This window comes from Colius striatus, chromosome 9 (genome assembly GCF_028858725.1).
Source record: "Colius striatus isolate bColStr4 chromosome 9, bColStr4.1.hap1, whole genome shotgun sequence".
NCBI classification, from domain to species: Eukaryota; Metazoa; Chordata; class Aves; order Coliiformes; family Coliidae; genus Colius; species Colius striatus.
Window position 1 is genome coordinate 33110910 of NC_084767.1, and position 18138 is coordinate 33129047.

General features: G+C 43.0%; 1 protein-coding gene across 1 annotated transcript in view; it reads left to right on the forward strand.

Annotated features, from left to right (window-relative positions):
• Window positions 1–18138, forward strand: part of PLCL1 (phospholipase C like 1 (inactive)) — a 200848-nt gene that overhangs the window by 169187 nt on the left and 13523 nt on the right. Inside the window, exons 4-5 of the mRNA XM_062002357.1 lie at window positions 2061–2136; window positions 7833–7942. Of these exons, the coding sequence (XP_061858341.1) occupies window positions 2061–2136; window positions 7833–7942 (186 nt within the window). The remainder of the gene's footprint in view (window positions 1–2060; window positions 2137–7832; window positions 7943–18138) is intronic.

Here is an 18138-nt window from a genome sequence, read left to right on the forward strand (position 1 = left end):
TCAACTCAAGCCAGGGAGAGGGAAGTACTGGAGAGAGTCCAGTGCAGGGCCACCAAGATGATCAGGGGAATGGAACATCTTTCATATGAAGAAAGGCTGCGGGAACTGGGGCTGTTTAGTCTGGAGGAGAGGAGATTCAGAGGAGATCTTATTAACATTTACAAATATCTAAAGGGTGGGTGTCAGGAGGCTGGGACGTAACTCTTTTCTATAGTAGATAGTAACAGGAGAAGGGGTAATGTGATGAAGCTGGAACACAAAAAGTTCCACTTAAACATAAGAAAAAACTATTTTACTGTTCAGGTGAGGGAGCAGTGGCACAGGCTGCCCAGAGGGGTTGTGGAGTCTCCTTCCTTCAAGACCCTTCTGGACATGTTCCTATGTGACCTGATCTAGGTTGACCTGCTTCTGCATGGGGGTAGGACTAGATGATCTCTAAAGGTCCCTTCCAACCCCTACCATTCTATGATTCTATGAACAGCTCCTTCAGCACAAAATTACTATGTCCTGTGGTACAGAAAAGCCAGAGGATGAGTAGAAATTGTAATTTCTTTCTAGATGGTAAGCAAAAATGTTAAAGAAGAAAAAATCAACATGATGTACAAAGAAGCAGGTATTGAGAATGAAAGGCAAAGGATTGAAAGTAATTTCAATATTAGGCATCTCCACTGGGCATAGTCTGATAAAAACCAATTTTGCACTCTGTAGCTGTATTAGACTTTTTTCTCTCTGCCTGGGAAGCTGGTAATGGATTTTGTTTTTCTCATGTTTTTGTTTCTAGCAAAGCAAAAGCAGCCTGTCTTAATATATTTAGTTAGAAATGAGGGCAGCAATCAGAAGCAAAATTTGGATCTGAATTTTTCCAGAATTTGGCAATTTGGCTGTGATAAGTGGAATCATCTCTCCTTCCTTATATCTCATTAGAACAATAAGACATGCTACTTTGCAAGTATTACTACTGATACTGTCTTCCACTTTAAATCATCAGAACCTACTGGTTGTGTTTTCATATTTAATATGCTTGAAAGTAGGAAAGCTTTTAGCAGTTGTAGCATTTAGGCAAAGTTTGAACAGTAGCTTCTGTAATTTCAGGATATAACATTAGGCAGTATTTCTAACTGGCACTACTCTCATGCTACTTGGGTTAGATTGAGGGTTGTGATGTATGTCCCAGGAGAGTGAGATTATTTTCAGCATAATTTGTTATACAGTATGTTCTCGCCTTTCTGTAACAGATGCATGTGCCACCTTTTGCAATTTCACAGAATGCAGCATTGGAACAATTTGCTTACTTGCCTGGGCTTCTGAAGGGTTTTGGAAGGTTTGTTACCATCAAAAGAGAATAGCATTTGCAAGAAGGGAGACTCAGGAAACCTGTCACATAATGGACATTTCATCTGTTTCTCTATTCTAGGGAAATGCATAAATATGGGTATCTCTTGAAACTTGTGAGCAGGCTTGTTAAAACTACCTTTCTCTTTTGAGGGTTTTTTTTGTCTTTTTTATTCCTTTTAAACTTTGATAGAAATGTTGAGGCTGGGCTAGGATTTTCTCCAAAGAGAAACTCAACAAATACTGTAGCTGTCTGAACTGGTGTAGTGCATAAAGTTCAGCACAGGCTTAAGTATCTCTTGAAATCAGTGCTATTCATGACTTGGAAATATTTTTGATAACCACTTATGTCAAGGACTATACTTATTTTTCCTTTTGTTTCAGGAAGAGTGCTAATTAGAAAACTCTCAGTTTCGTGTAGAATGTATTTTGTTTGTCTGATGACTCTGTTTGCTTCTAAAATCACTTGTGTTTCCTTCATGTTATTTGCAGTGGTGTCTCATTGATGTAAACCACCTGTTTGTTAACTTCTGGAGCAAACTATTTTCTGAACAACTGTCAGCTTAACACAGATCTGGGAGCCCTGATAGGAAAGAATGATCCGGTCTTCATAGTCTTGCTTGCAGAACAGAACTAATTTTAAGTTTGAACCTTCATTCTTTTCTGTGAACTAGATGTTGCAAGAAATCCTAGTAATGCTGCTTTTTTTTCTGTTTGTTTTCTGACAGATGATTCAGGAGAGCAGGATTCTCATTGAGACAGCAGACATCACTCATGATAAGATTCTTCAGTGCCAGAAAGCAGGTAATCCTGTTTTATTTTGCTGTTCTGGATGGGAAATGGGAAACAATGTGCCATAATTTACTTACAGTTTGAGACTAATATATCACCTTTCACTCAGTGTTTAAGTGACAGGCATGGGATGAGGGGAAAAACTTCATCTTTCACCTTAAAAGCTATTTCTCCATCTGTTCTACAGCTCTAAAATGTCTGATGGCATTTAAATTAATCAAATGAACTAGAAAGGCATTCAACTAAAAAGGACTGAGACGGCATGCTGCTTTTACTGAGCTCCGTTCTCTTACCACAGTTGTTCCCTTAACCACAGAGGAGGCCAACAGGTTTTGAAACCTACGTGACCAAGCTCTCTTGACTGACTTTGCTTACTTTTGCAGTTCCTGGAAACTTATGCCAATATAATTCCATTGTATCACAATGAGTCTGTGTGACTATGAATTATGTACATCAGGGGGAGTTCAAGACGCTGTGTGGAAGAAGCAGGGCACCAAGCAGGATTGCAGCCCTGGATTTCAGGCAAGCTGACTTTGGCCTCTGCAAAAACCTGCTTGGAGGGATCTCATGGGATAAGATCCTAGATGGTAGAAGTGCCCAAGAGAGCTGGTCAATCTTCAAGTGCCCAAGACCAGTGTGTCCTCACAACTAGAAAAGCGGGGAAAGGAGTCAGGAGGCCTCCATGGATGAACAAAAAGCTGCCGGGACAAATCAGGGAGAAGGCAAAAATCTATGAAAATATTTGAATCTATGAAAAGAAAAAGGGCCTGGTTTCTTGGGAGGAGCACAGGAACATTGCCAGAGCTTGCAGGGATGCAACCAGGAAGGCTAAAACCGGTTTAGAATTAAACTTGGCCAGGAAAGTAAAGAAAAATAAGGAGTATTTCAGGTACGTCAGCAGCAAAAGGAAGATTAGGGGGTATGTGGGCCCGCTTCTGAACACAGAGGGTGCCCTGATGACAGAGGATGCAGAGAAGGCTCAACTACTGAATGTCTTCTTTGCTTCGGTCTTTATGGACAAGGCCAGCCCTTGGGAAGCCCAGTCCAGCAAGGATAGTAGGATGGTCTGGACAGCAAAGGACTTGCCCTGGGTGGAAGAAGAAGACGTTAAAGACTTGTTGGGCAAGCTTAAAGCTCATAAGTCAACAGGTCCTGATGGGATGCATCCTAGAGTGCTGAGGAAGCTGGCTGATGTGATTACTGGAGGACAGGTGAGGTGCTGGAGGACTGGAGAAAGGCCAGTGTCACTACAGTCTTGGTGAAGTGGATCACTACAGATGGTGAGGTGGATCGAGAGCTGGCAGAACGACAGAACCCAGAGTGTTGTGGTCAATGGCACAGAACTGAGCTGGAGGCCTGTAGCCAGTGGAGTTCCACTGAGATTGGTTCTGGGGCCAGTCTTGGTCAATATTGTCATCAATGACCTGGATGAGGGGACAGAGTGTACCCTCAGCAAGTTGGCTGATGACACCAAACTGGGAGGACTGGCTGATTCCCCAGAAGGCTGTGCTGCCATTCAGCAGGATCTCAACCGGCTTGAGAGTTGGGCAGAGAGGAACCTCATGAGGTTCAACAAGGACAAGTGCAGAGTCCTGGACCTGGGAAGGAGCAACCCCATGCACCAGTACAGGCTGGGGATTCACCTGCTGTAGAGCAGCTTAGCAGAGAGAGACCTGGGAGTCCCGGCTGATAATAAACAAAACATGAACCAGCAATGTGCCCTCGTGGCCAAGAAGGCCAATGGCATCCTGGGATGCATCAAGAAGAGTGTGGCCAGCAGGTCGAGGGAGGTTCTGCTTCCCCTCTCCTCTGCCCTGGTGAGGTCTCATCTGGAGTCCTGTGTCCAGTTCTGGGCTCCTCAGCTCAAGAGGGACAGGGAACTTCTGGAGAGAATGCAGCGCAGGGCCACCAAGATGATCAGGGGACTGGAACATCTTCCTTATGAAGAAAGGCTGTGGGAACTGGGGCTGTTTAGTCTAGAAAAGAGGAAACTGATGGGGGAACCTCATTAATCACAGAATCACAAGGGCTGGAAGGGGCCTTGAAGGATCGTCTAGTCACATTTACAAATAGCTAAATGGTGTATGTCAGGAGGTTGGGGCATCCCTTTTTTCTATTATATCTAGTGACAGGATAACAAGTAATGGAAAGAAGCTGGATGAGTGCAAAAAGTTCCATTTAAACATAAAGAAAAACTATTTTACTGTGAGGGTGAGAGATCCTTGGCACTAGCTGCTTAGGGAGGGTGTGGAAGTCTTCTTCTCTGAAGGTCTTCAAGAGCTGCCTAGACAAGTTCCTATGTGACCTGATCTAGATGAACCTGCTTTAGCAGAGGGATTGGACTGAATGATCTCTAAAGATCCCTTCCAAACCCTACCATTCTGTGATTCTGCATATGGCTGCAAACCACTGCAAGTAGGTTTCAAGACCATATGCTGCTGATGTATTGTACTGGATGTCTTTATCTGAACTAGCACTTTGTCTCATGTGCACTAGTAGAAAGGGAAGGGATAGTCTCAAAAGTGTCCACCAAAAGTGTACTGTTTGCTCTGCCATGAGGTCACAGTCCTTTTTCAGGATCTTAGAAATCACCAAACTGACTCATAATTCAGCTTATTCATGCAAATCCTTCTTCATCATTTGTTCAGGATAGATGTTATAACTGGGGTGTGTGTCCTGTAGTTTCCACTGATACATAAGCCCTGCTAGAGAGATAGGAGTCCACATTTGGTGGTGGTAATTTCCAACAACTAAGTCAATCAGCTTTCATGCATCAGAAGCCATGCTGAGTAATACATTTTATTGGTGATTTACACTGCAGAAAATAAATCTGTTTTCAGTTCATTTAATTGTACAGCTGCACCTTTCCTAACCTGTAGCAAGCCTTAAAGGTCAGCAGTGCAAACATTTACTACTGCATTTAACTCCTGTTCTTAGGCATTGTTTTCTACGACCACAACAATCATTAAATCTTATTGTTTCTGATAAGCATTTTTGGATTTGGCAAGTGATGCAGGCTACAGCCATTTGTTTCTATTAAATGTCAATAATGAATGAAACTGATGTTTTGTGGTAAATCCTTTAATTCATCTTTTTAATTTGAGGAAATTTGGAAAATGTTTCAACAGTAGCATTTCACTGATTTTTGTGTGGTGTGAGAGCAGGGTGGAACCTAGTCCTTGCTCTTTAAAATTCAGAGCTCTGGAGCCATGCAGGCAACAGTGGTAGGAAAGGAAGGAGGCGCAAACAGCTATAACTTGCTGGATTTCATGGGCCTCATCTTGTGTCATGCCTTGGCTTCTGTGTATGCAGCATAAATGTCCTCAGTCCAAAGCCTTCATGAGGTGCAGTTGGTTTTGGAATGAGATAATGATGGGAAATTGCAGCAGCAGAGGATCTTTCTGGATTATATAATTTAAGAGCAATACTTTGCCCTAAATTATGCAGACCCCAGGCAGCATCAGCCAGCTTTCTGCCCACTCTGCTCTGTGCACAGAGAGAAAAACCCATGAAACTTCCCTGAGAACTGGCATTTTTGTCAGCAGAGGGCTGGAGATTTGTGCAGAGAGATGATGTGGGACCACGTCACTATGCTGCTGTCCAGAGCTTCATGCAGTTCCACACTCCTCCCTTTCCCCAGCATAAAGGTTCCTTTCTCAAGTTTGATCTCTTTGTTGCAATATCTACTTGTATTTTCATTTGTTTTGCATCATTAGCCTTAAAATATTTCTGACTGAGAAGAAGGCTGAAGAGATATGAAGTGCTCTTCTGAAACCTCAGGATTTAGAGAGAAGAAAGGTGTAAGAGATAGAGGATCCCCCCCCACATTCTTTTGACAATTAGTTTGTTGCAGAAGTTACTAAGGCAAATTGTTAAATAACATTTTTGATGTGGAAAGATGAAGCACTCAAAATCAAGAGGTGTCAGAGGTACAGTTGCCTGTGATATTGTTCTTCACCTTGCCCCAGTCCTGCTCTGTTTGAATGTGTGTTCTCACCAGACCTTTTCTTCACATCATAGCCTGTTTTGGTCCAGGTTCTCTGCAACACAGGATCCTGCCCACTTCCCGAGATGGCTTCTCAGGTGGCTCGTTTTGTTGGGTTTTTTTCCTGTGCAGTCTCAGCCTAATGCAGTGGTCAGTGGTAGCTTGGAGGACTGAACTGCTGAATGTTTTTGTTGATGCTCTCACCTGCAGCCTAACAAATGTTTGTGACTCTGTCTGTCTAGGGCAACACTTGTCTCCAAGTTAGAAGTGAGGAGGTGAGGTCCAGAGGAAAGAATAACTAAAAGAATGCTACATAAAGGCAGGGCTGTCCACATAGACCTGAGCACCATTACCCTTTTTCAGGACAAAGCAAGTCATTTGCAGGTTTTCTTTCACTTACTGAAGTTAAATGATTTGTGAGTCCTTTGGCATGAGGCATACCTCCAGGGGAGTCTTGATTGGGGTGCAATTTTTTGACTGTGTTCCAAAGGAAGTACTGCAGGAGCTCTGTTACTTGTGACAGGCAAAACCAGTGAGTGGGCGAAGTTTTGGAAAATAAACAGTAGAGAAATCTTGCATTGTATGGGGTTGAACAGCCTAAGCATTGTCAAGCTCCTGGACTTGGTGCAAGGCAAGAAGAAACCCATTGTTGGTCTTCCAGGAGTGCTTCAGACAAGCTATGCTGAGTACCAGCCTACCTTGGGCTGTCAAAGGACTCCAGCAACCTGCTGAACAGCCCTCTGCTCCATGCAGCTGTTCTCTCAATGGGCACTCCTTTGACATTGATTCAACAAAGCTCGAGTTTGCAAGTGGTATTTGCCTTAAAGTGTTAGGGGAGGGGGAGCAACTTGAAATGGAACTCAATTTGTTCAGCCAGGATGGGCTTCGGATGTTTTGTAGTGATTTATTACCAATTTGGCCTTTGCAAGGTACAAATTAAGGGAACCCGAGCATCTCTCTCTCCATTTTGTCTTTTAATCCACACCAGATTTAGAGAAATGTTTTCATACACTGTGCAGATCTTGTGGAACTGGTGAACTTAATTGGACTTGTTAAAGTTTTTAATCTGCTCTCAAATTTCCTGAATTCTTGTATCCAGCAACAGATTTTCAGATATTTGCCACAGAAACTAGCAATGAAATGTAACAATTCCCAGGGCTGCAGTTGGAAGTCTCAGTTCTCCAGGCTGCAGGAATAGCAATCCTGTGATTAGCAGTATATGTTTCTGACATAATTGATTGCTGTGAAGTACAAGGGCTTTTCTGTATGGCTGTGATTAATCTTAAGGAGGAGCTATGCATTCGAGCCTGTATTTACTGTGCTGTACAGATATCTTCCACATCTATTAGGCTGCCTTCCAAGGTACAAAATCATCTGTTCAAGGAGAATGATGAGCGGTTGTCTCTTGTCGCAGTATTGCCAGCACTGCAGACTGCAAGCAGAAGCCCTGGAGGAGTGTTTTTGTGGGGGCCAGGCACGTGCCTGTGTGGAACCCCAGGACTGGGAAGGAGAGTTACATACAAAATGGAAACCCAAGTGCAAGATTGCATGTGATTGTTTTCTTCTGGAAGATGCTCTCTGGGATGGAGCCATAACAAGGAAGGAGGGGAACACAAAAAATGGGTTGTAGGAAGTACCAGCTGTGAGACTGAGAATGCTCACATTTACGTTTTGTAGGGAAAATCAATCATGCACTGGGTGATGTAGCAATCTGTATTTTTAGGAATGGAATTCCACGAAGAACTTCATAACCTTGGGACAAAGGAAGGTTTGAAAGGAAGAAAATTAAGCAAAGCCATTGAGAGTTTTGCATGGAATATCACAGTGCTGAAGGTAAGCAGAGAAAGCACCACCTCTTCTCTTTTAACTTTATGAGCAAACCTTTGCTCTTTTAGCTCATCTATTTGTACTGTCTCACTAATATTGAAACAATATTTCATTGTGTCTCAAATATGTGTTTTGTAAAATGAGAAATAGAGCCTCAGTTTGGAAAGGGATGGGACAGGGCTGTCATAAAAACCCACAAGGAATATTGTAAATCCTGCAGGAATGTCACGATTATGTTTTAAAAGTGGAGCACCATCCAAACAGCTAAAAAGGGATTTTCATCCCTCCATCCTTGCTGTGCAAGGACGTTCTGCCTGGTGATGAAGTTACTTGCCAGGCTTTAGCTACTCATTCAGCACCGACCAGCCATAAACTGTCAAGTAGCTGGATGTCTGAGCCTGGGTGAAGTTACCTAGGGACAGCGGTCTGGTGCAGCCACAGCAAACGGCAAGGAAAGGACTTGAGCCAAGCATTCAAGTTGTTAGCATTCAGCTCACACCTTCTTTCACAGCCGCACTTCCCATCTACTTCTGATAGATGACACTTTGATTTCCCCTCATTCTCTTCCTGCTGCTCCCTCCCTCCAGCTCCCATTAAGTTGATTACCCTGTCTGACAGCATCTCCCTGTGACCCCCCCAAGTGCCTTTCCCTTCACTGGGATCCCAGGGCTAGCCAGCTGATGAGAGGGAATTTGTACAAAATTCCTCTTCAAATATGCACCTAAATGTAACATGCAACAACAGTAGCAAGAGTAGTAGGAGATGCATGCTTCAGCATCATAGAGGTGGAAAGAGCACTAACACATCCTAAGCTGGAGAGGGAAAAAGGAGCTGGGAACAGAGAGGCTGAGGGGCAAAAATGGGTGGAAGATCTGGAGGATAGACACCTGTGGTCCTTTGCAGGGGAAGAAGGGAAAATTCCTTGAGGCAAAGTGAGTAATGGAGTCAGTGTAGGCTCAGTTAATAGGGCCTCAGGTGATGAGAAAAGGCAACCAATTCAGACATGATGACCTTTTCCACACAGAATCATTGAGGCACGTAGCTAAACAGGACCAAAAAAAAATTAAAAGCATCAGATGGTTATGAACATTAATCTGAATATCTTTAGATGCATTAGGTAAAATAAATGCCTCCTACTCAGAGTCACTCCAAACATGGTCGGGGTTACTCTAAACTTTTCCATTTCTAGATATTTGCCAAATTAGAAGTTTAGACCTCTGAGAGTGACCTGTGATTAATGAAGGTCCAAGTAGGGTATCAGAGAAACATTTTCCATGAAATATAATTACTGCCTAGCACATATTGTCAACATACTGAGGAGCATTTCAAACATCTAGTCAAGGTCAAGGAGTAATTGACATGTTTCATTTCTAAGCCACGACTTCTTTTTTACCTTTTTCACATAATAAAATATTAACAGAGTTTGTGGCAACTACCCACAGCTCTGAATGCACGAGGCATGTTTTCATTCTGACTGAAGTCTAGCTCAGCAATGACATTATACAACTGGGAATGTGGTTGTGCCTCAGATGTCTGACACAAGACCATCAGTCATTGTTCTTATTTTTCTTTTTTTTTTTAAATCTTAAAGAGTATTGCATTTCAGTGACCCTACCCGTAACAAACGTGTCTGCTGGTTAAAGCTATATCTTGTCGTTGGCACTGACTCTCGTCTCTGTGCTGGTGAGAGCTCGCCAGGAGGATTTCATTGAGGAGAGACCACCAATCCTGCCCCATTCAATCCATTGGTGTCCTTTATATGTCTAGTATCAGGATAGTCACTGCAAATGTATTTCACTAGATGTTGGGGTAGTGATGTAAGAAAAGAAAATAGTAGCCCAAAACATCTTGCAAATACATCAGCGCTTTGCAGTTGATGAGGTGAGTGAATGGCACAACACCGATGGGAGAAAGCCTCTTTGTGTGGTGGGGGTTGTTGGAGGCAATTACATCATGAGGCAGTAGCCACTGTGTGCGAGGTGCCCATGAGCAATAGCAAGTATTATGCTGTGCTTCTATCTGTGAGATGATTAGTAGTCTTTTCCCAGGCTAGTGAAGCCAAGGCATATTTAATTAATGTATTTCTTTATGAAGACTCACTGCAATAGGTAAGCTTTGAATATAAAGAGGGGATGCAATAAGAAATTGCTACTGGCAAAATCATTAAATAGTTACAGTGTGCAAGATTAAAGTATATTTTATAAAAGTTGGAACTGTGGGTATTCAAGTTTAAAATGCCCTGAAGTACTTTTAAGAGATACCTAATGAGAACAAATCAAAATAATATGTCCTTTTCTTCCTTAGTTTATATAAACTTATTAATACCTTAGTAATACTCGATAGAAGGACAAATTGTTTCCCAGAACATAAAAGTGTTTGTAAGAACAGACAGTCAACTTTGATATATATACGTATTCTTAAGTTGTCACATCTTCTTATTTGGTCTCACATCATGTAAATGGCTGTCAGGCTCACAGTCAGTGCTACTGAGAGGCATAATCTCAGTATACTAGACAGTAGAATCATCTTCTCACAGCAACATTACAGGAATAGTTGTGATCCCAAATTTAATCTCACTTTCACTTTTATTACCATATGCAACCATCTTTGTGCCTCTTTTTTCCTTTATGTATTTACAAAAGTGCCAGCAAAATGCAAAGGTAGCAAGAGAAATGTTGTATTTACCACTTCATGGGGACTTTGGTGATAGAAACTGTTTCACCTTAATGAGCACACAAAATCGCTTGGCTTGTCTGACCCTCTTTTACATCAAAAGTTCCAAGTTAATTTTCGTAACTATCCATTTTGCAGAGTGAAGGGGTTCATGTGCATGCATGGACTCATGCTTGTCTCTCCCCAGATGCTGGTGTTCCTCTCACCTTCCCCTGGCGAGGTCACCTCCTCCGTAGCACCTGTGCCTGCTTTTGCAGACTGGTGGGAGCTTTTTCTGCCTGCTCTTGGGGGAGGGGGACGCCGTGTAAGGAAGAAGCTGAGAAGCCTCATTAGGGCAGTTTTGGCCTTGAGCTAATGAGATCTCTTGAGAGCAGGGACATAATCAGTTGCACTTGGTGCTGCTGTAGAGCTCTAGACAGCTTTCAGATCAGATATGCTCTGTCTGCCGCTCCTGAGGGATCTTATCCCAAGCATTTGTCTCCTCAGCACGTCAAATGTGGAAACAACTGATTTAATGCCTTGTCTACAAGTCTTTGACAATGTTTGGGGGGAAAAAGTTGTAGCCAGCAAAACTGCTCTCCTTGCCGTGGCAAAACTGCAACAGACTACCAGGAGCTGTTTATTTGGACAAAGAAGCTGGAATCCATGTGAGTCCCAAAAGCCTGTCAAGTAAGCCAAGCACTGTGGTTCAGATTTATTGCTCTCACATGGACATCATTGTCTGTCTGCAGACATACTAAGTTAGGCTATCTGTGCTTTGGTGAATTAGCACATAAAAAATCAGGGAACATTTACCACCAGATGCTTTCCTACATGTTGTAGACAAAACATGGGAAGACAAAGTGGAATTTACTGGTTTTATCTTCTACTGAAAGGGGAAACACTCACCTCTGAATCTAATCTCTGCTCTCAAATGCATTCATGGTTTTTTAAAAATATTTTTTGGTGCTCATGAATAAGAGTTGGCCTTTGTTGCCCTATGTTTTGTCTTACTAGGACTCCAGTTGCCAATGTATGCTATAAGACATTGAGTGGTTAAAATTTCAAGGATCGTTTCAGCATCTATCCATGAATGTATCTGCTAATATCCTGCATTTAAATTAGTGCTAATTAAATGTATAAAGAGAGAGGTTACTGAGTGCAGAAGGCATACAATTATTAATTTGCTAGTGCAATTCACTCATTGGGTAAGGAGTCCACAATTTTATTATGTAGTTATGATCAATGTTAGCTGTAGTCTAAGTGGTTTAATGCAGGGAAACAGTGCACACATAGCACTTTTGGAGGGTGATTTCCACAAATGACCTGTTTCTTCATCACAGTCATTTGTGACAATCAGCTTTCAGTTGCTTGGGAGATCTGCAGCATCCGTTACCTCTCACTTGAGTAGCAAAGCCCCAAATGTGCACTTGGAGACTACTTGGAGACATAAAAGCTAGATTTCCAAAAGATATATATACAGACCACCTGGCTTCACCTAAACTGAGATGAATTTGGCATCACTACAAGGTATTGGTGTTCTTTAGAAGGAAAAGCAACATATCGGACTATGTTATTCTAAAGCACCTTATGCACAGTGGTAGCACCCAGAGTTGCTGCTGATCTTTGGAAGAACTAGGTCTATTCACAGCCTTAATTGAAGGATTATTATAGCACACTATATGAGTGGTTTTCAATGGGTACTCTAGAGTATTCTAAAACTATCTTGTAAGATTTACTTGGGTCTTTTCATATCAGTCGTTTTTCCTGCATTTAGGCAAGGACCTATGGCATCATGCCTAGGCATGCTGCAGAGTGGACAACAGAGCAGCATGGCAGAATCTTAAAGACATTTCATGTAATTAAACACAAAAGTAACAATATATACTATAGCATGTCATAATTGCTGCATATAATTGCACAACAGTTTTTACTATCTAGATCTTAAATGTGAGCATGGTGAATTCAGAAGCCCCTGTAAACCTGCTGAATTCCATATACCATATATTTCTTTCCCTGTCAGATAGGCTTCCCCCTGCACTCTCCAAAATTCCATGTCTAATAATGTCTCTCCTTTTCCCAGCTTAGCTCTGTGGATGTAAGTACATTGGTACTCAATTTTCTAAACTGCAAAAATAGATGAAATGTAAGCCATAGTGGCTTAGCAACAAATTCTTGCAATATGCTGTCATCTTGTGACAGTGATGGTCCAGCAAGAGGGGTAGTCTGGAGTGGTTTGTGTGCTGTGGAGTCTTCACTCTTGCCTTTAAATGAAGAGTTCATTGTATTATTACGTAACTGCACATCTCCACATCTCCCTAGATAAATGTGTTTTGAATGTGGTTATCCCAAAGGCTCTTTTTCTGAGATTAAATGCCTCTTTTGCTGTCTAGTCTCTATGTTGTTTATATGTCCTTTGTTGATGCAGCTCAGAATGATGTTTCTAACTTTCAAACTTCTCCAGTCTGTATGCCCTGGCTACTTCTGAGTGATCTGCTGCCTTTCTCTGAGACCAGCTCAACTCCAACATAGATTGCTGAAACAATCAGGCTTTGATGGGATGACAGATTTTACAAACATATAAGGAAATGCAGAGCTGTTTTAATTATTCATGTAGTTACTAGACCAGGTTGGTGTCTTATACATGAACTAAAAGACAAAAAAAAAAAAGACAGAAACCAGCTGGCTTTTCGAGAGAGTGCTAAAGAGAAGGTGAAAAGGTCCAGCAAGGTCAACATTTGTTTATTGTTGTAAATACCAACCTGCTTAGCTTGAAACAGTTTATTTAAAAGTAGAGGGAAAGATGAGGAAGGAGATAGGTTTAGTTTGTTCCTCATGGAGCATGCTGGAGGAGCAGCATGGGAGCACAGCCTCTTTGCATGCTCTGAGTGTGGTGGTGAGTGCTTTGGAAGCTCCCAGGAGCTCATTCGGAGGGCAAAGCCTGTGGTCCTGGCCTGACAACTGTTCTGCGAGGCTCCTGAAGACTGTTCTGCAAGGCTCCTCTGTGGGGAGATGTTTCAAGATTTTTCTGTGATAGGAGTTTTAGAGTCCTTTAAAAGATAAGTTTCAAGATAAGGAGGCAAAAGGGTGTGATGCATGGGAAAAGTTGGTTTTATCACTGTATTTTGTAAACTAACAGAACCAAACAATGTAACTGTTAGGTAAATACATCCTTCTTGTATGTAGCAAAGTCCTGGTTTTCTGTTGATTCAGTTAGTAAATGGCTCCTGAAGCCCTCTTCCACAGTGCTCACAGCACTGGCTTCTGCCTTTCTTGCAGGTGATGGCAGGAAACAAAGCTCTGTAAAAGATACGTGGTCTTTGTGGATTTTGTCAGTTGTATCTGGTAATGGAAACTTCTCAAATTATTTCAACAATGTGTATCAGGGCAAAAGAAGCATAATCCCAGTCTTTCAGCGGTACTAGTTAATCAGTTGGAATATATTGTTCTTGGCTTGTCAGCCACTCTGCCAAGCATTGCTCTGGGGAGAAGGTAGTGAGCAATTTCAAACAAGTCTAGCATGGCCTCTCTTGGTACCTGGCTGCTGCCTGAATACTTTTGAAGCCGTAATGGTGTTTCTGACAAGATCTCTGTTTTCTTGGTCAAGGAAAATTTCAAGACATAAATTGGATTTAAGAGCAAATTGAATATTCCCTTGTGTTTACAATATATATGAAGGCCACCCAGGTGAACTTCAGTCTGTAAGTACCAAATACTGGCAACAGCAGGGACTAATGGAGAAAGGGAGAGCAGTGACTGCCAAGGTTGACAGCTCTTGCGCCTTCATGATATTGTGAGTTTCTGAGGATATGTATTGGGGCATAGAGTGTCAGGATGGCTTGAGAAAGTGCAGAGACTTCATCTCATATTAGTCAGTTATTCTTGGGGTTTTGTTCAATACTGGCACAGCAGAAGTGTTTTACTGACTGGCAAAAAGCGATTATCCAGACATTCGGATCAGGCAGTGTCAATGTATAACCATCCAGGCACTGGCACCCGGGTTCACATGCACCTGCACTTACCTGCCTTCAGTGCTGGTGCCTGTGATGAACAGCACTCACCTTGCCAGCTTGCACAGCTCCCACAGCACCAAGCCCAGTTAATAGTGTCTGTTCATTCAGGGAGCATGCACCATTTTCTAACTTTTCTCCAGCCTTTAAGTGCATAGAAAATAGGACTGGAAAGGCCTATGGGAGACTATGTAGTGCCTCTTGCTCTCCCAATTCAGGATCAAACTAAATTTGTAGCTGTTGTGGATCTAAGCCCTGCTCAAATACTTGGCATGAGAAGATGCTTGGTATGAGGCTGTGATGTTCTCCCTGGTGACACCCAGTGTCTGGGACGCCCAGGGATCAGGCATCACTTGATGCATGGTGAAACAGTTGCTGGCCAGGGTCATTTGAGCAGGAATGTGGATCTCTGACATTATTCTCACTTCCCTCTTCTCCTTCAGCACCAGAGCTTTGCTCCTACAGGTCTTTCACAATAGTGAGTTCAGGGACAACACCTCCTTGCATTCAGTGTGAGACCCAAGTGGAGGACACACCGAGAATGGAGTGTCACCAAAGTGAATCCAGGAAACAAGTGTTGTGAGCTGCCTTCCTTTGATATAAACTGGTTTTACGGGAGAGGAGGGGTCACACAAATGACAACAGCAATCCAAAGTTACACATTTCAAATGTAAATATTATTCCTTTAATTCTAGTGAGGTGGGTGTGTATGTGTGTAAATACACATTCATGTATGTATATAAGAGGTGGAACGGGCCACCAAATATATATGTAGAACAGCGGTAACTTTAGGACAGAAGGAACAGATTAGAGAAGTGAAAGATAGTACAAGAAATCTCTTGTCTTTGTCCATTTTCCTTGTACCTGACTAAAACAAGCCAGAGATAGAGAGCAAGCAATCCTGTGATGTGCCTTTATTTTGAGGGATGTGACAAATTTCCAAAAGCCATGGATGTGATGCCTAGCTGCTGGCCATGCACATGAGGCCGTGCTGGCCATGCACCTCCTTCCTTGGAGGTTTTCAAGACCCGCCTGGACATGTTCCTATGCGACCTGATCTAGGTGAACCTGCTTCTGCAGGGGGATTGGACTAGATGATCTCTAAAGGTCCATTCCAACCCCTACCATTCTATGATTCTATGAGGCAAGGTGCATCATGTTGCAGCAGCAATGGTGGTGTGAGATGGAGGCAAGAGCACATCGGGTCACTATGACTGTCACCCCTTGTGCCAAGGCCATTTGGCAGTGCAGGCTTCCAGTCTGGCAGAGGGTTGGTACGCTGAGGTGCTATGTGTAGAAAACTGATTTTAGCATGGCTTCACAAATGGAAGCATGTCAAGATGTTTAAATAATGCTTGTACGCCAAAACAGATGCTTATCTCTCTCCTCCACTGGTTGCTCAGTGAAGCCCCTGCTTGGTCAGCTGTCCTGTCTCAGTTACCCCCTGTGCCTCACTATCATCTCTATCTCTACTGTCTCTTCTCCTCAGTCTTATTTCCACCTCCTCCTGTGTTGTCCCAGTTGTGTGTATCATTTAATCAGGCTAAAGCAGTGGGAGAACCACCACACTCTTTGTCTTACCCATGTGTCAGTTTTCTCCCCACCCTTGATCTGGACTAAACTTCTCTGTGAAGCTGTCTCTGCCTGTGATGTGGTTCACATGAGTTATTGCTCAACACTGGTGCTGACATCACCCTGGGGTAGCTGTGTGGGACCTGGCACTGCTGTGCTCCTGCACATGGGGCAGACCCCATCACAGCCTGAGCCTCCACTCTGCTACTGTTGTCTGTTTTCTCTACCAACCTGGCAGACACTTTTGCTCCTAAATGTGAAGGTCAGCTTCTCTTGGGGTGTGGACCATCTGGTCTGAAGGCTATGCAACTGTGTGAATATAAAGAGAGTTGGTTCTCTGAATGCTGCTTATAACCTATGAAGAGGTTATTTGAAAAATCAGCAGGTAGTTCCTCAAAGGTGCTCATCTTTTGAGGAAAAAAACCTACTGCTGCACATGTATGCCTGAGCAGAGCTGAGATGGGAAACTAGTACTGGAGGGGGGGGGGGGGGGAGGGGCAGGGGAGGTGACTGAAAGGAATAATGTTTGCAGATAGTTCCTCACCAAAAGAGGATTCCTTGTGTGTAAAAACTGTGTCAGTGTCATCTCCTGTCCCTTGGAGGTGGAGACAGTGAAGACAGAACTGCAAGTGGTGTAGAAACTTTAGCAGCTTCTGCCACCATCCTCTCCCTCGCAATGGTAAAGTTTTTGTCTGAAACGCAGATATCAAAGACGGCTGTACCCAGCGGTGGAGTTAATTAACACAATCTGGAAGATACAGAAGTTGGCAATCTTCTTTGCACCAATCTGACAACATGACCTCATTCAGAGGAATTAAAAGGGCTGCAGTGAAAGTATAAGTTTCAGCAGAAAGTCACACATTTCTTGCTTTTATCTGTCAATGGCTGTTCTAACAAAAAAGGAAAATGAGCAGCTGCCTCAGTGAGGTGCTAAAGGTTGCATTATAACTCAAGCTGCCAGCCCTGCCTCAGAGACAGTGCTGGAAGAGCAGGAGCTTTTCCCAGTCCTGGGGTGACACTGAGTTTGTGCTCCTGCCCAATGCCTGGCACTAGTGAGGGGATTGGAGAGGTCTTTTCCTTCCCAGGTTGACAGTGTCCCATGGTGCCTCACCTGGATGATTATTCACAATGCAGAAGACCTTGATGGTCTTTTTCTTTGCTCCCTTACGTTCACTGCTGATGTTGTTTCAGGGTGGGCAGTTAGACAGCGCAGTACTTCTCATTTGCAAAGACCCACAAAGTAGATGTTTTTTCTTGGACTCAGGGACTGACAATCTCTTGGAAAACTCCAATTATGTCTTTATGCAACTTGGAGGATTCCTGATGTCAATATCTCTTAAATAGTATATGAGAAGAGAGATTTAGTTGCATGGTTATATATTATTGAAAAGACACATTACATTTTAAAATCGTTTCACTTGTGTTTTTAATCTCCATTATTTAGCAAAGCCACTTTACAACCTCAAATTTGCTTTTGCTGTGCTCATCTCATTGCCACTTATGGCCAGCATAGATATGACACTGATGGCATCTGCCAGGCTGTTTTGTCTCCCTCCTGTTTTCAACTGTCTAATGCCACTGTGAATCAGCATCCTGTGACCTGGTGGAGCTCCAGGCCTAATGAAGTACCAGTAGAGAAAACTCTCTGTTTTTCTCCAAACCTGGAGCTCATGCTCAGTGCCCTGCCTGGGTCAGGTAACACACAGGGTCTGAGAGGACTTTTACCCAAAGCAGCCATGTTCCTACACTGTTAAATTCCTTTGTTCCTTTAGACATGAGTCTATGTGCCACTCAGGAGCTTCTACTTTCAGCAGCTTGTGTGTGCATTTTGAATGAAGGAGTGTGTGTCTGAGAAAAGGGCCATGTTTCTTGGTGATCCATGGGAGGACAGAGCAAGAGGGGATTGGTGCCTGAAGCCTCCAATCATAGTATGTTTTTTTTTTAATTAGTGTAGGACTGTTGGGTATC